Here is a 26,519-nt window from a genome sequence, read left to right on the forward strand (position 1 = left end):
TTAAAAGGAAATGATAAGAATTAATGCCGCTGTTTGTTCTATCTCTCTTCGTATGTATCCCCTTTTTATGCCTCCGCCACGAAGTGGTGCCGGAGGCATTACGTTTTCGGGTTGTCCGTCCGTTCGTACGTCCGTACGTACGTCCGTCCGCATTCGTTTACGCGATAACTTGAGTAACATTGACTGGAATTTTACCAAACTTGGTCCAAGTATAAAGTATGATAGGGCAATTACTTGATTAGATTTTGGGTGAAATCGGTCAAAGGCCAAAGGTCAAAGTTCAAGGTCAAATCATGAAATTGTATCCTTTTACGCGATAACCCAAGACTGGATCAAGTAAATTTCACCAAACTTTGTCCGAGGATGATGTATGATGGGAAAATTACTTGATTAGTTTTTGAGTGAAATTGGACAGAGGTCAAAGATCAAAAGGTCAAGGTCAAATGCTAATAATGTTGCTATATCTCCCATATCCATGCAATGTCCGAAGGTATTTTCTTGAAACTTAGTGTAGACATTTACTACTGCATTAAGATTCTCCAGAGAGAGTTTCATGTCATTAGGTCAAAGGTCAAAAGGTCAAAGGTTAGTTGAAAATGTTACAATTTCACTTTCTTGCATAATGGTTCAATGTATCTTCATGGAACTTGGTACATACGCATGTACTGACTGGCAGGGATTATCTAGGGAATGAAGGGGTCATGGATCAATAGTCAGGGGTCAAAGGTCAAGGTCAACTCCTCAAAATTTTACTCTTTCCCTCATAAACTAGTATATGCAATGCTTGCATTATTATTTTTAAAACTTGATATATACATTATTACCTAATGGAGATTCTCTGGGAATTTGCCAGCCAGAAGGTCAAAGGATAAGGGTCAAAGACCAGGTTTAAATGCAAAAAAAAAAAGAAAAAAATCTATTTTATACTGTAATTCACTCTATCTTATACCTTGAAAATTACTCAATGCATAAACTTACATAAAAGGGTCAGTCAGAAGTCAAGTAAAAATCCTCAGTTCCCCAAATACATGTACCTGCACTCTTAGACAATTATGGCAAACCTAGTTCAAGGGATGTGAACATTCAAGATGTTTCTGACAAACCTGTCATTTCGATATCTTGCCAGTCATCACACATTGTGAAGACATTGTACCATACACCTATTGGGAGAATCATCAATTATGGCGGAGGCATCAGTCGCCATAGCGACTTTTCTAGTTATTTATATATTTATTCATTGACTTATCTATTTATTCATTCATTTATCTAGAGAGTATTAAAAGAATGTTCTCATTCGATTGTTGTATTGAGAATACGATAGATATTAACCTGATGAATTCCATGGTTATTATAGTGAGTATATTGTCGGTTCATTCGTACACTCATATCATAGCCATGCTTGCGATTGATTATGTCACTGCCATGTACTGTAGGCATGTGAGTGTAGGAATACTCTAGCTCTATCTCCTTACTGCAATTTCAGTATAATTCATAGTAGTGTGCCTGCACGTTGCGTTATCAGAAATGTTGGTCCTGAAAATGATGGAGGAAGGGGTAAACACATCATTACGTCCCCGCCCCCCCCCCCCAAAAAAAAAAAAAAAGTAGGTCCGGGATAAGAAAAAAAAACAACAACAATTAATAAAATGTCAATGACAAATTTATAGCAAACGCTGCTGCTAGCGATCAAAAAATCTATGCCAATCTTACAAGTTTTCCGTCGCGTGTCTTAACAGGAAAATCCAGCCAAAAAATAAGTTAGTCTAATAAAAAAGAGAGTAAAATCTTACGAGTTCAACGGTAAATTTTTTTTAATGAAATCGGATGAAAAATAAAGAAGTTGTTACATTTTAAAATTTTTGCTAATTTCTGTAAAACAGTTCTTGTACAGTGGATATGAATATGGAAATGAGTTAGCTAACCATGTCATAACGTCACAAGTTTCCATAAGATCGTGAAGAAAAAAGAAAGATAAATAAAAAAATGGTTAATGTTGTTGTTATTACAGTCTGGAACATGATGTTATTCGTGGTGAAATAACTACAGAATATAGTGATCAGTAAGATATACCAAGATTTAAGCTTTGGGCATAATTGCGTTTGAGTGAAAAGATTGAAAATTTTTAATTCAAAAGTCTTATGTACAAACTTTATGCGAAGTTGCGATGAGATGACATGCTCACTTTTCCATTTGCATATATTCATATTGACCGTTCAAGAGCTGTTTCCTGACAAAATAAAAATGCGAAACTTCAAAATATCATTTTATAACTTCCTTTTTTTTCACCCGATGTCGATCAAATTTTATCGTTGAACTCGTAATATTTAACTCTTTCCTATTGGTTAAACTTATTATTCAGACTTGATTTCCCCTTGAATATGCAAAACCTCCCTCGTATGGGAAGGAGTCCACCTTAATAGACTTTGTACACAGTGATGTCGCACACGAGGATAGAGAAAGAGGAAACTGTGATTTAGCTCTCACAGTTTCCCTGGAATATTTACTTTTCTCATTTTTTTTCTTCAAATTTATACCTTCCAAATATTTTACCGAAAAAGTCTACCAGATTGTTGAATTTCAATTCTGTGAATGAAAAAGCTCCCACGTACAACCTTCCCCACTCTGTCGCTTCGCTCCCTCGCAAATACTAGGTTGACCCTCCCCCCCCCCCCCATTTCCTAAAGAGGATCGACGCCCCTGATTATTAAAAGAATGTGTTTTACTATGTTTGTGAGTGCACAGTAAAGGGGATTAAGAACATTTCTGTTTTGTTATGTAGATTTTGTATTTTGCTTGGAAACATCATACGCTTGACATCCGCATTTTTTTTTTTTTTTTTGATTTCACGGTCTCTTTAGTGTCAATGTAGTAATAATCCGGGAAGGAACAGTCCTGCTGGGAAGAACACAGTGTCTTCACACTCACACAGTGTCTTCACACTGTGCCCACATAGCCGACTATGTGAAAACGCTTGAATTTAACGGTGTGAAGATTATTTCACACTGCGGGAGATTTTTCACAAGAGATTCACATATAGAAATATTCTGTTTCACACTGTGAATCAATTATTCACAGAGTAAATTGATGATCCACAGTGTGTATACACTGTTTATAACGCTCTGATTTAACGGTCTGCAAGAATCGTCAGCCTATTGAAGGAGGCAGACTTAATTAGAAGAAGAAGAACAGTGTGAAGAGATTTGACTCTGTGTTCACACTGTGTTCACACTGTGTTCACACTGTGTTACACTGTGTTTCTTCCAGTAAAGAGTAAAAGATTTTCTTCCAGTCAGAGAGTAAAAGATTTTCTTTATGTATCTCTTTACCTGGGACCATCTTCCTCGTCAAGCTTAGCTTATGATGATGGTCCCCTACATTTCATTTTTATCATTTCGTATTGCTTCCTTTTATATATAATATTCGTTCTTGAAAAAAAAAATGTATGTATGATCCAAACATTACGAATATTAGCTCTGTAAATGACTATGTAAGTATTTTGTTGATTTGTTGATTTGTATTGATTTTGAAATGCAGAAATAAAAACTGAACTGAACTGAACTGAGTAAAAAAGGAAAGTTAGATGACATTCAAGTTGTCAAGTCGGAGAGGGTAATGATCAATTATTGTATCTGCGCCCTTTATGTTTTTAACACAGGGTGCTGTCAAAGGCCCAGTAGCCATGACTGCCTTTGTTCTCATTTCGCTTCTGGAATCTCGACAGTTTCTGGAACCTGAAATTGAGGTAAAAACAACAATGTTCTACGTTTTGTGTGTACTTTTACATTCGTATAGTTGCATAATGTATAATTGTTAATACAGCAGGAATGTACATTTATTATATATATACATGAAAAGCTTGATGGCAAAGTGGATAAAGAGCCATGTAAACTACGTCCATCATCAGACAGAGCAAAACTTAACGTTTTCAGTCATACTCTATGTTATGCTATAGTTGAGAAAAAATAAAGAATTGAGAGATCCACTAAGAAGCAAGCTTGTATGTTGTGAACCACCACCACCAAAAAAAAAAAAAAATCTTATGAAATACTTATTATATACTTATCTAATAATTTCCTTTACGCTAATACATGTACACATCAGTAGTTTTCGTTTTGTCTTGTTTTGATTTGTTTTGATTTGTTTTGTTCTTCTTCTTTTTGTATTGTGTCATAATTGTTGCTGTTTACTAGGGAGAAGCCTTGACAGGTCAATGGCCTTTGCTTCTTCCTCCACACCCTGTATTGCATATTATGATTGACATGTTGTCCTGTATTGTTCATTCTTTTTTTTTAACCAGTTGTGCAAGTTGTGGAAATAAATGAAATGAAATGAAATGAAATTAGCACAATATCTATAATGATATATATTATTTAGGACAGGACGGAACGAAACAGGAGAAACACAACAACGTAATACGACTTGACAGAATAGATGGAAAGAATAGAAGAAAAGAAAAAGAGAGAGAGAGACACTGTCCCACAGCTGATAAACAAAGATTGACACAGACCAGTTGAAAAACAGCCATGGGCTGAAGCAGGTTCCGTGCTAAAATAAAAATTAACTGAACTGAACTGGACACACGATGAAGGAAATTCTCAAATTAAATGAAGGGAATTTTTCAAGGGAATTTTCAAATTCGACTCTGATTGTATGAACATAGGCTCATTCGTGAGGGCATCGTAAAGGCATTATTTACCCTTTAAAGTTAAAGATGACAAAACCCAGTTTTAGTGCTTCAAAATAGTTCTAGAATAAATGTAAGTTAGGGATATGAAGCAACTGGTATAAAATGTTAATTAGGTTAAGTAATGTTGAATATAGAAAATGTGAACAAAAATTATAATAACACTGTTTCCAGAATAAACCGTCTACAGTTATGGTTATTGAAAAATATAGTGATATCTCGTGATATATATATATATATATATATATATATATATATATATATGTATATATATATATGTATGTATATATATATATATATATATATATGTTGCGAATTCACGCATTGGCTCCAATTTAACGAAGAATAAACCGGTAATGCAATATTTCGCCAATATAGAGTTTATTGAGCAACTCAAATTTTCGGTGGCTTCCATCCACCTTCTTCAGGAGTCTCGACATGGGTGGCTTTATTGTGAAATTTATATGATTGGATGTTTTCTGATACGAGTGACCTAAACAACTGCATCAAATGTGGGAACTCAAGCAATTTCTTTTTAAATCACTGCTCCCAATTAAGTTAAACGATACCTTCGAAGACTCATGTCTCCAACAGCAACTTCGTTAGTGTGTCCATCGCATAACGCTTCGTGATAATGCAGGTGTACAACATTGTCCCGAAAATGAGCAAGGATAGACGCAAGACAACTGAATTATATATTAACTTCGAATATTCCATATTCTTATGGCCGTCATGCGTCAATTTTGGGACGGTGTGACGTTACCCTAAACTCATTCACACTAAGTTGAACAAGTTCGGGCCAACGTTGAACGAAATTGAAAATCCCATGTTCGTATTTCCATTTTGTGTCAATTTCGGAACAGTGACACGACACTTCTATCTGGCAGGGCCATGGCTTGCAAGAGAGCATAGGGTACCTTTACACAGTAGGCAGTGAACGCATTTTCTGTTATCAAACTGTCTATGCATGGCTTCGTGATTATGGACACTCTTGAAACTAGACAAAGTTATGTTCTTACTCGTGTGCATTAATTTGCAGGACTTTCAGAACAAGTATGCTGCTCTTCAGAGATATCAATTCCCAAATAGTTGCTATTCTGCGTGAATCTATGCAATATTCGAGATTTTTCATTAACTCACCAAAAAGTGTCAGAAACCTAAACAAACTCAACAAAACTATGCAATCCCTTTTAACACGAAGAAATAACATTTATCAACGATGTCCATGTATGTTCGAAGATTATGTTCTTACTCGTGTTAAGGGCATGCAGTATTAATGTCTCCACATTTTTGTGCAGGAAGAAGAAATGAACGAAATAGACACGGCGATTGATCGCGCTGTCGATTTCTTGGAGGGGAAGATTCAAGAAATGCAACGGTCGTACGACAAAGCCATCGTCGCCTACGCGCTGGCCCTGGCGAGCAGTGGGGGTGTTGCTGGAGTAGCGGACGACAGCTTGATAACAAGTGCTAGACAAGCGAACGACAGACTGAAAAACGAATCAAAGTCTATTGAACGTAAGCAGTGAAAGTCAACGAGTGTCGCCCGTGGAAAATCATCTGCGCGAATAGATAAGTGTTCGCTAAATAAACTTGTGTCAATGTATTGTGAGAGGAAATTCTCTATCACAGGTTATATCGTTTTCTTATACTATAAACACTACATGTTGATTAAATGAAAGTTAGAAGGACGATGTGAGCAAGAGAAATTTTCGTGTTTTGTTCCTTTTTTCTTTGTCATTTTCATACTACTTTTCATGCTATAACCACGTACCAAACATTAACATAAACATTAACATGTAACATTTAGCACAAGTAAATTTGTAGAGAATATCCAAAATAAATTGAAAACCTGCGACTTCCAAACGCCTTATGTCTAGATTATTTTCAACTGTGATAATGATAAAAAACTCTATTTATTCAGTCATTTACATCATAATTCCTATTTAGAGTAAGCAAACAACAAAAACAGAACCAAGATGGAAATTATACCGCACTGGCCATGTCTCTACTTGTTACAGACACTAATGCCGTATACTGGGACCCAGATGAAGTAAACTACGCGGAGAACGTGCCCTTTTGGTTCCGCCATAAACCCAGCGCAATTTCCATCGAGACTACTGCCTACGCTTTACTCGCCCAAATCACCAGACAGGATTACAGCTACGCAGGCAGGATAGTTCGATGGCTGAGCAACCAGGGAAATTACAAGGGTGGATTCGTGTCGACTCAGGTTTGTTGAAGGGTTTTATTTCCATGCAGGAACGCATCATCATCATCATCATTATCGTCAACATCATCATCATCATCACCATCATCATTATCAACATCATCATCACCATCATCACCATCATCATCATCATCGTCATCACTATCGTCATCACCATCATCATCACCATCATCTTCACCATAATTATCACCGTCACCATCATCATCATCACCACTACCACCACCACATCATCATCATCATCATCACATCATCTTCATCACCACATCGTCATCATCATCATCATCATCACCATGATCTTCACATCATCACATCATCATCATCATCATCATCATCACAATATGGTTGTTTAAAAAATGCCCCGGAATATGTTCTTCTATACACGTCTACCATGCACGTCTGTACTTCTATAACATTGAATAATCGTTTACCATCCCTACTGAACTCACACCCAGCCATGAATCTCCACGTTAACCTTCATCTCTTTATCTCACCGTCCTCACCGGGTAAAGATCCATCCTCAGTAATGATTTCTTTTCCTCGTCATATTCACGATCATACACTTGTTCATGCTTACGCCAAAAAGCAGCAACTGTCGCCAACCACATTCGGGGTCGAAGGAGGATGGTTTCATAAACGGAGAAAGAAGAAAAGTCGACGAAGAAGAAGAAGAAGAAGTAGAAGAAGAAAAGAAGAAGAGGAAGAAAAATCACCGCGCTACACGCTCTCTGACATTATCCTAGAGTCTTAGCAAAAAAGAAGAAGAAGAGTAGGCCTACATAGATCAATAGTACACGACATCTTTTGTATATGGCTTTCCTGGTGTATCTAGTTCAGGTACAACTGTCGAGCTTGGTAATTGCATTCGCAAAGTCAGCAGTCCGCGATTATTTTGTGCATCTCCACAGACCATAGCTGGTAAGCTTTCCTTGGTAAATAAAGTCATGAAAACATGTTAATTTACTCTCAATAGGATACGGTTGTGGCGATGCAGGCTTTAGCCGAATATTCCTCGAACCGTCCGGCGGAAGACAGGGTCAGGCTTACATGCGGCGTGCAGTACAAGGATCGGGAGAGGACTAATAGGTACACGTTTTCGAATGACAACGCAAGGGTGCAGCAAGAAGAAGATGTAAGTCAGATTCGAAGAGATTTTTTCTCAACACCACCGACTCATTCTAAGCTCTTTGGTCAGATTTGATAATGCTTATATTTGATAATGCTATTAATCTATACTCTAATCACTGTTCTTGATAGTTGAAAGATATGTGAAAGATATTTTTATTGATTGTGTTGTCTCCTATGAATACTTGAATAATGTTGAAAATATAACATATTTTGTGCAGTGGCGTATTCTTGGTATACATGTATTGTATCATCACATCGTGCATACAGTTGGGCGAATAATGAAATGATCAAAATTCCCCCAGCCAATGCCGAATCGACATCACAAATTGTCTGTTTAGAATGAGCTGAAATTCTCATCTTGACATGGAAAACATCTTGGAATCGAGATGCTATGAGCAGTGAACACATCATGTGAACACTGTATAAGAGAAACGGTCGCCCTTGATCAGTCAAAAGCTCACAAGTAATTTGCCTGAAGTAGGAGGAAACAGATAAAAATTGATTAATAACAGATACTCTTCATAAAAGGCCCGAATTCACGAAGGTGGTACAAATGAAACCATAGTTTAAACCATGGACAAAAACTATAGAGCGCCAAGTGTCGCATGGAATATTCCGTTACGAAATCAGTCATTTCGTCGATGAAATGATTATTCTGTAACGAAATGACAACATTTTGTAACTAAATGAACATTTCGTCCACAAAATGATAATTTCGTTAACGAAACGGTCATTTTGTCGACGAAATGACCAATTTTGCAACGAAATACTTGGCGCTCCATGGTTTTGTCCATGGTTTAAACCATGGTTTCATTTGTACCACCTTCGTGAATTCGGGCCAAAGAGGGAGAAAGAGGGTGCGCGCGTGTGTGTGTGTGTGTGTGTATGTGCTGTGTTTTTTTAATACTGTTATGGTTAAACACATTTAGCTGCTGTTATCCTCTATTTGTTTGTCATGACCATTTGATCACGATAGGCAGTGAAGCCTGTGTTCGTTATAATGAAAGAATGGGTGGGTAGATTACGCTTTCTTAATTAAGCCAATGTAGTATAACATTTGTGATTATTGATGTTACAGATAACTCGCGCTATCGGTGAAGAATTAACTCTCACTGGGACTGGACAAGGAATAGTCAAGGCAAAGGTAAGTTTTCAAGGCGAATGAAGCCGGAATGGTTTGTGAGTTGAAGGAATACTTATATTGAATATTTAAGCATTCATTTTATGGCATTATGAAAGAGCACTTGAAATACCTCGACACAAAGGTAGGATTTTTACCTTATTTTCAGTAACAAGTTCCAGTTTAACTCAGTTTGATTCATTTCAATTTATTTCCACCATAAAAAAAAAAAATACATATTCATATATATGTATTAGTTCATGAAAATGAGCAAGTTGAAAAAAAAATATACAGATCACGGAATATAATGCAACAAAAACTGTATCCATACAATTGTATACATGTATCTGGAAACACAATGCACACTTTAAGATAGAAACCTCGAAAAAAAAAGCCGACGGAATAATATACAGGTAACTTAGGGGCGTAATTAATGTGGCGGCCGCATATTGCTACTCATTCCCACCCACCAACATTATTTCATTTTTTAATGAAAAATACATATTTAATATTTACTTGTCAGAAGAATGAAACGATGTGATTATATTATGTACCTTTAATAAAAAATGTGAATGGTTGAGCAGATGTGTAGCACTCTGCTGCAGCAACAAGTTAGACACCAAAGAACAGTATCTACAACCGTCCTTCTGGGTTAAAGGGTAAATCCAGTCCAAATAAAAGTTAGTCTGATAAGAAAAGTGAAATATTACGCGTTCAGCAGTAAAATCGGGTGAAAAATAAGGAAGTTATATAACATTTTCAAGATTCACAAATTTTTCAAGAAACAACGGACGGTCAATATGAATATGCAGATAGCAAAGAATGCATGTCATCTCCTCACAACTTGGCATATAGTTTGTACACTTTCCCGTTTTTCACTCAATCGCAATATGAACTATCTGTATATAGGCTCAAATCCTGGTATATCTAACTGATCACTATGCTGAAGCTGAAGTTATTCAACCAGGAATAACATTCATGTTTCAGACTTCATTGACAGAAACATTGAGTTTTTGTCTTATTTTTGTACACCTCAGTGGAAAATCATGAGGGTATGGCATGGTTAGCTCACTCATTTGCATATTCATATCCACTGTACAAGAATTGTTTTGCTGAAATTAGCAACACTTTAAAATGTCATGACTTCCTTGTTCCTCGGAGTTCCTCGGAGTTCCTTGTTCCTCGGAGTTCAGTTTTCACCCTTGAACTGGTAAGATTTTACAATTTTATCAGACTAACTTATATTTGGACTGGATTTCCCCTTTAAGAATGACGTGCCTCTAAAGATAATGTCCGTCTTACTCCACTTTGCCCCTATACTTCTACATTGTTTTGCAGGTCGAACTATCCTTCAACACGGAGGCATCGGATATAGACACCTGTCCGTTCATACTGAATGTCAGCGCCTCGGAAGTAAGAGAGAGAGGAAACCTGAATCACATTGACATTACAGTCTACACAAGGTATGCTAGTGTAGGGAGTGCAGTGATTTACATACAATCATCTATAGTTCTCGGAGGGTAAAAAGAAGATCATTGCACAGAATTTCTTTGTTGGCATGACGCCCGAGTCGGCCACGACAAAGACAGAGCATGTCGCCATGTGTACGCAAATGATGATAAAGATAATAATGATAGTATTAGCTCATCATCTGTGAGAAGAAATAACTGCAAGGAAGTTGTAAAAAAAAATGCGTGAAGTTCACGCATGTAAAGCGTGTTTCTTGTTCAAGAAAACGTTCAGGACAGAATGTGATATGCTTTTTTTTGTCGGGTCCGCCGAAGGTGAGGGGAGACTAAGGGGATCGCCTGCGGCGTCTGTCCGTCCGTCGTCCGTCCGTCCGTCCGTCGTCCGTCCGTCTGTCCGTCCGTCGTCTGTCCGTAACGCTACAAAAACTTCAATAACTCTTTACTCTTTTCATCAATTGCAATCAAACTTCGAGGGAAGAGGGGTCATACAAAGTTTCACATTTTACCATATATTGAGGTCACCTCAAGGTCAAAGCTCACAGGCAGGGGTCAATGAACTTTAGGGCCCAATGTTAAGTTTTATGGCACGTTTCTATCATGGGTCATAACTTTTGATCCATAGGTCCGTTTGTGACTTAACTTGGATGGTATATGTCCCTTGGCGAGTGTATGATCACCACAAGGTCAAAGGTCACAAGCTGGGATCAACGAACTTTTAGAGCCTAATGTTAAGTTTTTATGGTGCAGTTCTATTATGGGTCATAACTTTTGATCCATAGGTCCGTTTGTGACTAAACTTGGATGGTAGATGTCCCTTGGGGAGTGGATGATCACCACAAGGTCAAAGGTCACAAGCTGGGGTCAACGAAGTTTTAGAGCCCAATGTTAAGTTTTTATGGCACGTTTCTATTATGAGTCATAACTTTTGATCCATAACTCCATTTGTGACCAAACTTGGATGATAGATGTCCCTTGGAGAGTGGATGGTCACCACAAGGTCAAAGGTCACAACCATGGGTCAACGAACTTTTAGAGCCCAATGTTAAGTTTTTAAGGCGCATTTCTATCATGGGTCATAACTTTTGATCCATAGGTCCGTTTGTGACTAAACTTGGATGGTAGATGTCCCTTGGGGAGTGTATGATCACCACAAGGTCAAAGGTCACAAGCTGGGGTCAACGAACTTTTAGAGCCCAATGTTAAGTTTTTATGGCACGTTTCTATCATGGCTCATAACTTTTGATCCATAATTCAATATGTGACCAAACTTGGATGATAGATGTCCCTTGGGGAGTGGATGGTCACCACAAGGTCAATGGTCACAACCATGGGTCAACGAACTTTTAGAGCCCAATGTTAAGTTTTTATGGCGCGTTTCTATCATGGGTCATAACTTTTGATCCATAGGTCCGTTTGTGACCAAACTTGGATGGTAGATGTCCCTTGGGAAGTGGATGGTCACCACGAGGTCAAAGGTCACAGGCAGGGGTCAACGAACTTTAAGGGCTCAATGTTAAGTTTTTATGGCACGTTTCTTTTTTTCCATAAATTTTTGCCATTTTATATCTCTTTTTAACTGTTATATCTCTTTTTTTATGTTATATCCCATTCGCGTACAATTTCTTGTACGCGAATTTGCGAGACACATTATGGCACTTGCCTTGTTTCTCTCTTTTTTCATCGTAGTTATAAAGTCCCCCCTCACCGCCGAGTGCCGTCAACCCCGGTCAAGCCATGCTTTTGCTGACGTTATGGAGTCTTATGTCGCCGAGACTATTCTGTTTTCTCCTGTTTTGGAGTTACAATGCGTATACATCGATGTATCTGTCATAAAATTTTGATGTATAGATTTATGCATGAAGTCATCATGTACTACTGTGTATTGTACTTATCAGTTGTTTTTTATCACTTTGGGAAAAGTGATCTTTTCCAAATGATGTAATGTTGATATTTTAGAATATTTTGTTTACTGTCAAGGTACCTCCGCGAAAAGGAGACCCACATGGGAATCATAGATGTTGGAATTTATTCTGGTTTCCGCCCTGTGATTGAGGACCTGAAAGCGGTGAGTGCCCAGAAAAACAAAAACAAAACAAAACAAAACAAAACAGCCCACAATGAATCCCCATGATCTTTCAAGAGGAATATGAAATTCTGACTCTTGTTCTGAACGTGTGGTATATAGTTTCCATGCTGAATGCACTTTCCGTACTGATTACCAGGTACACTTTCTTTGCGAAAAAACAAACAAACAAAAACAAACGAAAACAAACGAACAAGAACGCAAGAGCGGTACATCACTTGCAGGTGCTAAAGAACTGAACTGATTTCCAGTGTCCTTTCGGTTCACCATCCTGAGCACAATGTTAGGAATGGTTTATTAAAGAGCAAATATGTGTGTGAGCTTCATGGAAGTGTGTTATTACCATGCAGGGAGGACGGTTTGTTGTACTATGTCCATGAGAATGATTGAAACACACTGAATGGATTCATCCCTTTTCATTCGTCTCTTAATAGGTCACGAACAGTAGCGACCTTATCGCATCCTACGAAGTAAACGACCGATCCGTGATCTTCTATGCTGACGCGGTAGGATACATACATTTCAAGGATTGTTATGCAGTATCAAGAAGCAATGAACCTTGAAGGAGAAATCCAGTAGAATATAAGTGTTAGTCTGATAAGAAAGAGTAAAATATTACGAGTTCAATGGTATAATTTTGATTGAAATTGGATGAAAAATAAGGAAGTTATAACATTTTGAAGTTTGGGTATTTTTGGGGGGAAACAGTTCTTGAACAGTCAATATGAATATGCAAGTGGCAAAGTGAACATGTCATTCCCTCACAACTTGCCATATAAATAGTTTGTACATCCAGTTTTTCATTCAAACGGAATTATGCCCGAGGCTCAAATCCTGACATATCTTATCGATCACTATTCTGAAGTTATTCAACCATGAATAACATAATGTTTCAGACTTTAATGACAAAAACACTGAATTTTTGTCTTTCTTTTTGTACACGATCACTGAGAAAAATTGTGAGGGTATGACATGGTTAGCTCACTCATTTGCCTATTCATATTCACTGTACAAGAGCTGTTTTGCAGAAATTAGCAACACTTCAAAATGTCATAACTTCCTTATTTTTCATCCGATTTCAGTCAAATTTTTACCAATGAACTCGTGATATTTTCTTCCTTATTATCAAGCAAACTTATATTTGTACTGAATTTCCCCTGTAATGCAATCTATGACATGACGACGAGAAGAGAAGCTACATATCTTATAGTAGCAGTTTTCAATCTGATGATATTATAAGATTTAATACAATGTCGAAATAAACACAGAATATGGACGCAAACTACATTGCAACACGACGCAGGGAGAAAGTAGAAAGGCCAACACAATCGTCATCTCGAACGTCAGCGCAAAACTCCCTTTTAAACTGGGAGGGGTGGGGAAAGAAAGCCCCGAAATTATGGAGTCATTTACAAGTCTTCTATATACGCCAGAACCACACCAGATTAGCTAAGATTGTGCAATCAATAAGTAATTTCGTATAGATTGGTGACTGTACTTTCAAGTTTATTATATGAATAAAGAATATGAATGAAATACATGGAAATATAAGTTTGCAAGAATGCATAACAGGTGAACTTGCGAAACTCGGTAAGCGCGAGACACACGGGTCTCTTGTTTTCAGACTATAGGATAGAAGTGTTTTGTCTGCATACTATCTGAAAACAAAAGTGACTGTATGTAGAATACACTGTAAAAAATGCGACATGCGACATGTTTATGAACTAAACACAGTGTTAAAAATCTAAACACTTTGTTTAACATCTAAACACCCGGTGTGTATAGCACGTGTAAAGTATTGAGAGTTAAAGTGTTTAGCTTGGAGTGTTTAGTTGGAGTGTTTATTCTGGCTATGTCCATGAAGTGTTGGAAATGGTGTGTAAATTGCAATTTCTAGTTTCTTTTTATCACGAGAAAGTGGAAACTGTTACGACATCAAGATGCACTATGAAATAATTCATGTTTTAGGCCTTTCATGGAAATGCCTAATCAGTAAGGAAAAAGGATAACCTAAAAATATGTAATACAACTGTAATAAATTTATATTTTGGTTTCGCATGTACCGTTCTATATTTTAACTGCTAGAAAAAAATGGGAGTTGCCTTTGTTAATAATTTCGTTCATGGTTTAGGGCATTACCCAAATGTTTGTTGGTTAGGCCTAAACACTTCTACTGTCAGGGTAAACAGAGGCGTTTACATTTAGAACGCCTCGTAAACACGTTCTAAACACCGCACGTGTTTAACATAAACACTGTGCTACTCGTACTCTACAAGTCAGCCGCGCATGTGACATGACGGCCGCGGCCACAACGCAAGCAGCACCATGCCCTGTGCGTGCGCTTGTAGCGCACACTCGTGCTATGCATAATTATGACCATAATCAATGCACAATTGGCGGGAAAGGAGATGTGCGCGTACGGATGGATCTGTCTGATTGGCTGGCTGGCGCTGCCCTCCATAAGGAGCGTGATGTGCGTAGGCCTACAGTATGTGCGCATTCGTTCGAGGCTTGGTATGGTATCGTCGCGTCCACTTCACTGCCCTTATCGATCGACTGCGCTGCACTGACTGTACTGTCGTACTATAGGCCTACTGCACTAGAGCGGATCTATGGCGTCGAAGCGATAAAGTTCTAGCCTGGCCGGCCTGCATGAAAGCGGTAAGTCTGCTAAGTCTGCTAAGTCGATGAATAACAAGATTTATTGCAAAATTGCCCTCGTTTAATGTAAAACTGTAGTAGGCGTAGAAATAGGCTACGCCCTGAAAGATTTTGCTCGTTTGTTTTAGTTTTCTATTTCTAAATCTAACGTTAGAACGGGGAACGCTCTAACGTTAACTGTAACGTGTTAGTGTTGTTAACGTTACAATATTCCTACACTCTACAGATTACCGGTACCGTAGTTATGGGTAAACTCGGCCTAGCGGGTAAACTCACTGTATCTTTAATTTCACGAAGTTATGAAGTATCTTTCATGTGAATGACGATGGGTTAGTGACTACATTTTGAGTGAAATTCGGTTTTATTCCCTGTAAATTCTTCATAACTCAACAGGTGGTGAAAATTGAATGTAAAGCCCATTAGGATGTCTTGGAAAGGGATGCCGATGGCACCAAAGTGGGTGACGATGATGTCCTGACGACTGTTTTATTCTGCAAGACATTACCTCTGCTGGCAGAGAACGAGGAATGGTGCAGTCAGCAGAGTAAATCAACTGGGGATAGTACATCACTGTATACTACCCATGTGGAAAAGTAAGTACATGTACTCAAAATTGCAGAGCCAAATCAATGAATATTATGTACTTAAAGGGCACGTAAATGAGTTTCTATAAAATGCAGATTTTAGATGCTTTAAGTTCTTCTGTTTGTTTGTTTGTTTGTTTGTTGTTGTTGTTGTTGGTTTTTTTTTTTTGGGGGGGGGGGGAGGATTACCTACTCCCGACTCCCGAATCCAATCCATTAGCTAAAATAAATATGAAAAATTGATTTATTGCAAATATTGTTGAAAGTGTAAATTACAGATGTGAAAATCTTCACCCAAGAGACAAAGGATACAGTAATGGTCGTAATTCTGCTTGATAATTATGATGAATAAGAAAGAAGCAACAACAACAACAACAACAAAGACTTGAATTATTTCCAGAAAATTCATCAAAGTAAGTAAAAACTGACGCAAGACACTAAGTGCTAATGTGATGAAGGGATTCTGTCATTCCTTTTAATTTGAACTTGCTTATGGATTCAGTCAACTTCTTTGCTATCCATTCATTTTCAGAATCTATGGGAGCAGTTAAGTCCATTGTATTGTAAAGCCAACTGATTTATTTTCCTTGTGTAATCATTTCTTTTTACCAGCACCAGTACGTCATGGAAGAATTGATCAGGGATCCTGCCAAACCTGTCTGGATTAGAATGAAAGATGCATGCGCTTACTTCTATACAATCTGAGGATTACAAGGACATCGCAAGATACATCGGTATACTGATATACACTATATCTATAGGCCTACATGCCATATGAAGGAAATGAACCATGGATAATAATTTTGAATGTTACTAATCTTTTTCCCGCTAGCCATGTGATGTCTCACATCGTCATGATGCACTACAGATCTATTAGGAGGCATCCCACCTGTTAGAGCAACCTTTCTATTGTTTTTTTTTTGTCTTCACTGACAGTGTGCATCTAAACCTGTATACTAGAATAAAGTAAATCATATGGGGGATGATAGGGTTTTGTATGCGATGGGGCTTCAGTTCTCCGTGTGTGTGTATGCGTGTGTGTATTACATAATGACGAACCTCTAAAGAAATATGAAGGTAGGGGGCCTGGATATAATTCGAAGAGGAATTCAATGCTTATTTGATGAAAATTGGTTTTGAAATGGCAGGGATATCCAAAACAAAGCGATTCTATTGTCCTCTGTGCTTACGATAATGGTCACCTGCATTCTTATTGCTCATAGATATGTGTAATTGTCTTTTTTAACAGCTGGTACGTAAAATTGTAATTTTATCTAACATGTAAAGACACTTGCTCGAAATCGTTTTGCACTATTAAGAAAAACAATTTTATTCACTTCATTTCATTCATCAACCAATGCCCTTGTAATTCATTGTTAAGGTATTACTCAAGAACTTTGTTCGATTGGCTTTCTGTTATATTCTAGTGCAAAAAGGAATATAGAAATCAAAACAAATCAAATCAAAATATCAGCCATTTCATTTCTTTTTCCCTCAGGTGCTTCCAATACAATCAGCAGATATTGGACGCAAATAAGAGGCCAGTAGTTGCATTTGTTTGGAATTCTTTGCAATTTTCTTGTAGACCTGATAGGAAATGCAGTATACGGTAGTTAATATTTTCTTTCTGAGATATTCTTGAAATCGGTCACATGGAGAGAGGTATTAGAAATGTAGTACAACATGTATGGAGAATAGGGAGGAGTCTTGCAACTGACTGACAAATTGACAAGGGAGGAGTCTTGCTGATCACATCGCGTGTTCATGACAGCCTTGCATACCCTCCCGCCTCCAGTTTCAATGCATTATTTTTTCTTTGTTCATATCCTCTTGTCTTTACCAAAAACTCTGCTGTGTCGAGATTGAAAGCAGCCCTCTATACCATGATTATGTGGAGTATGATGAGACTGATTAGACTCTAATAGACTATTCATGTACATACCCATTGAGTTTGACTTCTTTCTCCAAGGTTCTAGCAAGGTAGAAGTTTTTTCTCACTCACCCCTTGAAATCCACTAACATTCTAATATTTCTCTCAAAATAGCAAAAGTGAAAAATCCATACAGTACTGTTAGCCTACATGTACTTTCAGTGATCGTCGCAGCGAAAAGAACAATATCATGTATGTATTTAAGTTCCATTATTGGTACTGATCAGGGAGTGCAGATGTTCACCACAGGCTAAATACATGTACAGTGAAAACATTTTTTTTTTTTTTTTTTTTGGGGGGGGGGGGGTCTCCTTATGATGGAGTGCATCATCTACACTCCCTGATCAGTACCAATACGACCATAGTGTTGTGCATGGTATAATTTGCCGTGAGCTAATCTGGTTCGGGTACACCCCAAAGCACTTTGCCAATAATTGATGCAATCTTCAAGGTCGGCATGGACTTGTTCACAGACTGCAGTTATGTTGTTACATACATGTCAAGCTTCCGAAGCGTTGAGTTGCAATTCACAATCAACAAGTTTATTAGTTTGTTTTACAATACTAAGAATTAGTTTTGAATATAGTAGAAAGACGGCAATTCTTGAAAGTAGGTCAAGAATTACATGTGACTGAAAAGTAATTGTTAAATGCAATATTTTTTTTTCTCCAAAATGAGTTGTGTGCCATTTCCTGCATATACAAACTTTACTGTGTGTATAGGAGAGAATTTCATTTACGTCTTCGTGTACAGGTCAGTGACTCCCAGGTATCTTGCATTTAACTCAGTATTGTGTCGTATAGCAAAACATGGCGATATTTAAAGGGGAAATCCAGTCCAAATACAAGTTAGTCTGATAAGAAAGAGTAAAATATTAAGAGTTCATTGGTAAAGTTTTGATCGAAATCGGATGTAAAATAAGGAAGTTATGACATTTTGAAGTTTCGCTAATTTTTGAGGAAACAGTTCTTGAATGGCTGATATGAATATGCAAATGGCAACGTGGGCATGTCATTCCCTCACAACTTACTTAATTTCAAGTTTTTCATTCAAACGCAATTATTCCCGAGGCTCAAGTCCTGATATATCTAACTGATCACTTTTCTGAAGTTATTCAACCAGCAATACCATAATGTTTCACATTTCATTAACATAAACATTGAATTTAATATTTTTTTTTGTACACGATCAAAGGAAAATTGTGAGGTTATGGCATGGTCAACTCACTCATTTGCATATTCATATCCACTTTAAACTGCTTTGCAGAAATTAGCAAAACTTCAAAATTTTATAACTTCCTTATTTTTCATCCAATTTCATTAAAATTGTTACTGTTAAACTTGTAAGATTTTACTTTTTTATCAGATTATCTTATTTATTGGACTCGATTTCCCCTTTAAAGGATTTTAACTTTTTATTCATCAGATATTGCCCAAGCTTTGACTGATGTTTTGATAACTTGCATTCAGAAAATTGCCTTTGACTCTTGTAGCCAAAATGTTTGTGAAAGCTAACCCAGGTCTTCCCTGGTATTATGCGATGTAAGTGTGCTGATGATTTGGTACATACTGGGTAAATTTAATTCTATATAATGTTATGCGTTTATCTCATTCCATGCAAAAAAAAAAAAATGGAAACAATCCACTTTACATTAATAAATACATGGGAATTAACATGCATGATGATATGTCTCATTTAAACACGTAGAAATCAGCATGTATGAATGTATGATGTGTAAACATGTCTCATATAAACAATTGGAAATTACCATGTATGATGTGTAAACATGTCTCATATACTAGTAAACACTCAGCATGTATAAGGTGTAAACATGTATCATATAAACACTGAGAAATTGCGATGTTTAATATGTAAACATGTCACATGTTTAGTGTATGCAATTTTGTGATCGATCTAAAAATCAGACATGTGTTCTGAGAATAAACACTAAAATGGCAAATAAACATGTCGCAGTGTTTTTAATCTGTCACAGCGAATAAACATGTCGCAGTGTTTACATTGTAAACAGTGCGTCATGTTTATTTTTTGGTTCAGTGTTTAGATCTTAAACATTGTGGGTGATTATGTGACTGTGTGGTGTTTAGTATTTAAACACTGTGAGTGATTATGGTGTAAACGTTTGGTGTTTAGGCTGTAAACACAGCAGGTGTTTAGTTTTTAAACATCAGAACCGTTTAAAACATAAACATGTGTGTGTGATAAACACCTCGGGTGTGCTGAAAATAAACACAGCATGTGTTTAGTTCCTAAACATGTTTAATAAATAAACGCGTCGCAGTGTTTTTAAACTGTCACAGAAAAGTGTTTAGTTAGGTGTTTAGAAACTAAACAAATTTTTTACAGTGTACAAACTAAGATGGAAGTGTAACGCTCTATTAACTGACAGATTCCACACGACGAACTCCTCTGCGTCAACTTTAAAGTGATTGCAGATAGCATTGTTGGAAACATCCAAGCCGTGCCTGTTCATGTGTATGACTACTATGTTGGAGGTAAGAGCTCCAGAGCATGATCCGATTGCTTATTATTGTATCTATGCATGTATCACTGTCTTACCTTATTTGATCACACGTTTAAAGCCCGCTAGTTTAACACTTCAATTTGCCTAGCGCATATTTCAAAGCACCTTGGACCTGCAAGTGACCGTTTTGATGATGATTATCAGTTTTATATCAGATTCGTCTTCCTAGTCTCTCGGAGGTTATAACACGAGTTCGACACCCACCCACGGGTCATAATTATATCACATGATCATTAGCTTTGAATGTATTATCATTTGGAGAGATGAAGAAAACATACAGAAAACGTGAAGATTATAAGAATACAATTATTTATATCAGAAGAATTCACAAAGTCACAGAAACTGTAGTCACTCAATCATATTGTGCATCACCATGCTATTTTTTTTTTTTGTTGTTCAAAAAGATGCTAAACTCACAAAATTTCCCAAATTATGAATTCATTGAAAGTCAGTGTAGACGTTAAGATTTGTGTTGTTGTTTTTTCCCGAGGAGAAATTTCTGTACAATTGTATCCATTTCTGCGGTACTCCCCTGGGATATACTTTTGATTGCGTACAAACACATTGAAGCATGTGAAACTTTAAAAAAAAACAGCACACACACATCAACACTATATTCACCCTCTACCATTAAAAGGGGACTTTTAGCACCTTTTGAAAAAGAAATCTTCATAATCTATGCAGATGTAAGATTGTGTAAATATTGTATGGAATGAGACATCTGCTATATAGAATAGAAATTGCTTTTCGTGTGAAGTTGAAATTCGTGCAATCATTTTACTTATTCAAATTGAGTTATTTTTGACATATTATATTATTGGGTTGTTCTCGTATTTCTTTCTAATAACACACTATAGAGGAAACATGCACAGTCTTTTACAAGCCTGGGAACGAGAGCCCGCTGCTTTCAACTCTCTGCGCTGCTGATGAATGCGTCTGTGTTCGAGGTAAAAACAAAACAAAAAAGAAATGTATATCGTATATATCTATATATATATATATATAAAGGCTCAACACTCAACTCCTAAAATCTATGACTTGAAGTTGTGGTGGTCCGAAATAAAAGAAAATATAATAGTCCAATCGATGTGACCCTGTTTTTAATCAGCTCATCATTTTTCATCCTTCCTGTTGTTGCTCTTTTGTCATGTTTGTGATGTTTGTGTATTTTTGTGCTTGCTCTAGATGCTTGTGGTGGAGCCCGGGAGCGATTCGATGCAACACAGCTGCGGACAGCGGCCTGTGAGACTGATGAGCACTTTGGTAAGTGTTTTTCTTGTGTGTGTATGTGTGTGTGTGTGTGTGTGTGTGTGTGTGTGTGTTTGCGTAATGCGTTTGATAGAGTGTTTGAAGAGGAACAGATACTTAATAGTTTACAGTAATATTGTATTCTGTCATACATGTTCAGAGATACAAGTAGTTTCCATTATTCCGTAAACTTATATTTTACTATATATTGTGATGTAATTTATGTGTTTGATTTCTGGAAAATATTTATACGTTTCTGTTGAAAACATGGAAAAAATGAATGAATGAATGAATAAAAAGTATAATCAGCATATTCTTCACTGTTTACATTTTCAACGAGAAGATTTTGTGATGCGGATGCTGAAAATCTCTTTTCCTCAAATGTATTGTTGACTAATGTTCTGTAATGTTATAAACTGTTTGGTTCTTTCTCTGATTTGAAATCTAGATACACCTTCCATTTCCCCATCAGTTAACCCTAAAAGGGCGGGGGGGGGGGGGGGGTTGGGGGGTTGAATCAACCCCCTCTCCCCCCCCCCCCCCCCGACATTTTTTTGACTGCGCCATTCACCGACTTTTTACTTTCAAGTCTCGCGCAATTTTTGACACCATTTTCGCAAAAATCGTGCATACCGTTACGACGCTGCACGACCTTTCATACATGCCTGTCAGACCGAAAATGGCTTTAAAACGTGATTTTGTGTATAAAGTCTATGCAAATGGAGTTTTCTCACCTTATTCATAAAGATATGATTATTTTCACTTTCATAAGCTGAAATCAATTAATTTCAGCATGATTATGCTTGAAATAGATTCTGTCCTAAATTTTGCTAAAAAATGATTTTTAAAAAATCGAAAAACAAAGAGATACATAAGAAATTCATAAAACAGTAAAATACATTAGAAATTAATTTCTATACCAGATTTCTTTTTTGCAAGTACATTGTTTGGAATGCTACAAAGAATGTCATCACCAAAAATTAGGATTCTAGGAGCTTTACTTTCTGATTTAGAGCAAAATATATGATTTTATGCATATATTAGCATAATCAATTAATATCATTAAAATTTCCATTTCTTTTTGCGTAGTTAGGAAGATTACGCCACAGGTGATGCGTGTGTCAATTTTCATGGCAATTGCACTATGAACGGCCGAGATCTGGGGGGGGGGGGGGGTGAATCAACCCCTCCCCCGGCCACAGGACACCCAAAAAGCCTGTAATGAAAGGCCGTTCTTAGGCCGTACTCAGAAAACATATCGCATGGACGAGTAAAGGAAACCAAAACCCAAATACATTTGTATGGTGTGGATTGAAGGAAAGTAGCAATAGGCCTGTATATGGGTAATCATAATAGAATATATCGAGAGTTTGAGACATTAAATTCACACACACAAAGTGTTTTATGATATTGGAAAGGTTTGAATTGCTAGGTATTTTTAGACTGCCAAAGTCTGGCAGGATGCATTTATGAAATATGTATCAATCTGAGAAGTTGTTGGTTAAACAATTAGCATTTTTTATAACGTTCAGCCAAAGCATACTATATTGTGAATTGTGAATTATTTACGATATTTTCACGTTCGGTGGCTGGGCTGCGTGGTGATAAGATGTTGGATGAAGTCTTTCTTTATAATTGGTGAAGTGGATCGAAAGTATTACCTTTCATTACTTTGTAGGTACGTTTAGAGAGATATCGTTTTCACAAGGTAACGTGAATAATGTTGATTATATCCGTATATTTCAGCGTTAAAGATAAGAGTCAACGCAGTAGTCGAGGAGACTGGGTTCTATGTCATCACCGCTACCGTTGTAACACCAATCAAAACAGGTTGGTTTCTAGTTCTCAGAAAGACATATTACACACAATGGTTGCCATTGTTGCAGGATCAGGTGCTTGGATGATACCGGCAGAAGACATGCAGTCTTTCTCTTTTTTATCACTTTAATAATGTTGGACATACATGACGTCACAAACTGATGTTGTCTTCTCATCCAGTGATGGCTGCACTGAAACTTTTATCATTCATAACTTTTTACGGATTGTCCGATTTCCTCAAACTTTCACTTGCGGAGAACTTGTAATAAGCCCAGGGTCTTCGTTAAGATTATGAGCAATTATTATTACATGTATTTTCATTTGCTTCTGTTTTGACTTAAGAGGAGATTGTTATACTTTACATTCCATATTTCAAGGGAACTGCAATCTGTAAACCAAGCTTGTTATCGTATATGCCTCATCCATTGTTCCAATGCTCAAAATGTACCGTTTATTTATCTATTTAGATATCTATCTACCTATCTATCTATCTATCTATCTATCTATCTATCTATCTATCTATTTTGTTTGTTTTATCTATTCTATAATGCTGGGTAGGCCTGTTCAGTTTCAGTTCAGTTCAGCCTGTTCAGTTTCCAAAGGTGCTCTGCAGTAATATCAAATATCATGTTACACGAACACACCAAGCTATATGTAATATGAAATCTGCATTTCCGAAACGTACAATGAAAAGAAAAACACATTCTGGTATTATGTATCCACGGGTGACAAAGCCAACTATTCTAAGTACGAAAGAGTATGAAATAAAGACTTACGTTGAGGGACACTTTCTCTTGCCTTGTGAAGTATTGTTTGACGGCTCTCTCGCTTTCTACTTGTCTATGATAATATAATGAGTGTGATTAAAGGGTGTCACACATTGTGGTAGCAGCAAGTGTAACTAGGGTAAGTGCCACTAGCCCCATTCGATGCTGCACACGTGGCAATACCCTTTTGAAAAGCAAGTAAAAAAAACCCAACATATATATACATATAATTAAATATCTTTATATATATATTCATACACATACATACATGTAAATATAGGTTTAGTGTGTGCTTTATCTAACGTTTTCGACGCTAAAGCTGTGTTTATCGTTTTTTTCTCATCGCAACTCACTACGCACTGACTGATTATTCAGTAGCCTACTTTTATTTATTGTTTGATTTATTTTGTTGTTTTTTTTGGGGGGGGGGTGTCTTTATGGGAAATTGACATTCATCCTGTGGACTGCAACAGGCAATGTCAGTGCAGATGATAAGAGATATATTATATTCAGTGATTTTTGACAAGTTAAGAGGAATTACACTTTCCCTTCGACCGCGTGCAACCTACAATCCGTATCTATTCGTAAATGTATCTATTGAGGCAGGAGAGAAATCCTTAGTCCAAGTTGACTTTGAATTTTGATATTTTGATACGCTCGGCTGACCAATCCTATATGTCTCTATTAATCATGAACACGATCAAAAGGTCGATATTCTTGATCGTTGTTTTTGTGTCTTTTCACTATACCGGCTACTCAGGAAACGATAGGGTTAGCCGTCAAGAACAACGGGAGTTCTACTTGTCCCAGCACTGCACCCGTGTCGATGTAAGGCCAGGTTGGCATTATCTCGTCGTGGGCTCCAAAATCGTGACATACACTACGGAAACTGGAGAAGAAGGGTTAGCTAAAGCCTAAAATTTTAGGCATTTTCTTTTTCTTTCTGTGCCTGTATACCTTTTATCTGACATTGTGTACACGTAAATCAACCGAACTATACTGTTATAGCATTCCAGCATGTGGAAGGACCAACATGCGTATACCTTATTTTCCAAGCCCTCTGATCCTATTTCCGCTCTACAGACATTTCAGAAGACAAAACATGTACAAGAAGAAAAAAAAAATAGCCATGACACGTAAGACAAATCCTTCGTATTATCTTTATACTTTTTTTATTGCATCTACCAATTGATATCATAAATATAATGTCGTTGTTCTAGGAAATTTATTCTGCAATATAGGCCAAGAATTGTATTCCTTAAAGCATTCACCTTATAAAGCAGATGTTTTATACAATGAAGATTATTCGAAATTACACAGCATTTTATAAAGCTCAGAAGAACTTCTAATAACTTAGACCAGCTAGCTGTGTATGTTTAACATTATATCTTCTAGTTCGTATTTCTGTATGGTGCATTTTGTCTGATTTGCTCGTTCACTCATTCACTGGTACTTACTTCTGACTGCACTCAATGAGTTTATATGTTATGTGTAAGTCTAAATTGGAAAATACTCGCAGAAACTAAAAAAGAAAAAGGAGACTGCAATTTGTGGTTTGGTGTATATGTTACGCGATATGTTTTCTATACCAACTAGACTGCACTAACGTACCAATTTCCTGCTTTATTAATTCCCCGAGCTTTGCCTATGATGTGTCACTCACAGATTCCGGTATTTGATTGGCTCTGGGTCAAAGTTCACAAAATGGCCGCCAGGAAATCGTGGGAAGGCGAGGATTCTGAATACGTTCAGCACGACGTTGACAGGATCGGGCTGCGAGGGATAAAGTGGAAAATAATGAACCATACATTGCAACTGACAACTTCGCCACGTATTTCTGATATATAATAGACTTATTTGCAGATTATCTTAGCACTATGCTACGTTAATATGCTAATTACGCTGCATGAATATAATTAAGTAAACACTGTGTATCCTATTCATCTAGACTTGCATTTGTTAGAATACGACGTCAACTCGTGGGTCAGTAATACAACTTATACTCAGTTTTGAGGCTTCAAGAAGTCGACAACCTACATGAACAATGCAGGGCCGGCGGCGGAACCGGGGGCCGGGGGCCGGGGGCCGGGGGTCGGGCCCTCGGACCCCCACTTTTTTGCATCAGCTGGAGAAACCCGCAAGTGACACCAGTGTCTTAAAGGGACACAGTCCTCACGAAATTTAAAAAAAATATGTTGTTGTTGGTACCTCCAATGAACTACTTTCACCAAAAACAAACTTTCAAATCACCAAATAAG

The 26,519-nt window shown here is 37.2% G+C and overlaps 2 protein-coding genes across 2 annotated transcripts in view; both read left to right on the plus strand.

Moving 5' to 3' along the window:
- LOC139740952 (complement C3-like) overlaps positions 1–12,375 on the plus strand; it is a 35,999-nt gene extending 23,624 nt beyond the window's left edge. The window contains exons 18-24 of the mRNA XM_071651539.1: positions 3,656–3,742; positions 5,983–6,202; positions 6,706–6,917; positions 7,885–8,043; positions 9,118–9,183; positions 10,498–10,622; positions 12,315–12,375. Coding sequence (XP_071507640.1) covers positions 3,656–3,742; positions 5,983–6,202; positions 6,706–6,917; positions 7,885–8,043; positions 9,118–9,183; positions 10,498–10,622; positions 12,315–12,375 — 930 coding nt within the window. The remainder of the gene's footprint in view (positions 1–3,655; positions 3,743–5,982; positions 6,203–6,705; positions 6,918–7,884; positions 8,044–9,117; positions 9,184–10,497; positions 10,623–12,314) is intronic.
- Positions 12,376–12,607: 232 nt separating this feature from the next.
- On the plus strand, positions 12,608–26,326 carry LOC139740929 (complement C3 alpha chain-like). Its single transcript, XM_071651517.1, has 8 exons — positions 12,608–12,693; positions 13,146–13,217; positions 20,294–20,399; positions 21,286–21,375; positions 21,614–21,691; positions 23,423–23,506; positions 25,022–25,163; positions 25,927–26,326. Exons 1-8 carry the CDS (start codon positions 12,631–12,633, stop codon positions 26,045–26,047), a joined length of 756 nt encoding a protein of 251 aa, XP_071507618.1. The 5' UTR covers positions 12,608–12,630; the 3' UTR covers positions 26,048–26,326.
- The last annotated feature ends 193 nt before the right edge of the window (positions 26,327–26,519 follow it).

This window comes from Diadema antillarum, unplaced genomic scaffold, assembly GCF_040938485.1.
Source record: "Diadema antillarum isolate AM-2024a unplaced genomic scaffold, OU_Dant_1.0 seq00000891_RagTag, whole genome shotgun sequence".
Taxonomy (NCBI): domain Eukaryota; kingdom Metazoa; phylum Echinodermata; class Echinoidea; order Diadematoida; family Diadematidae; genus Diadema; species Diadema antillarum.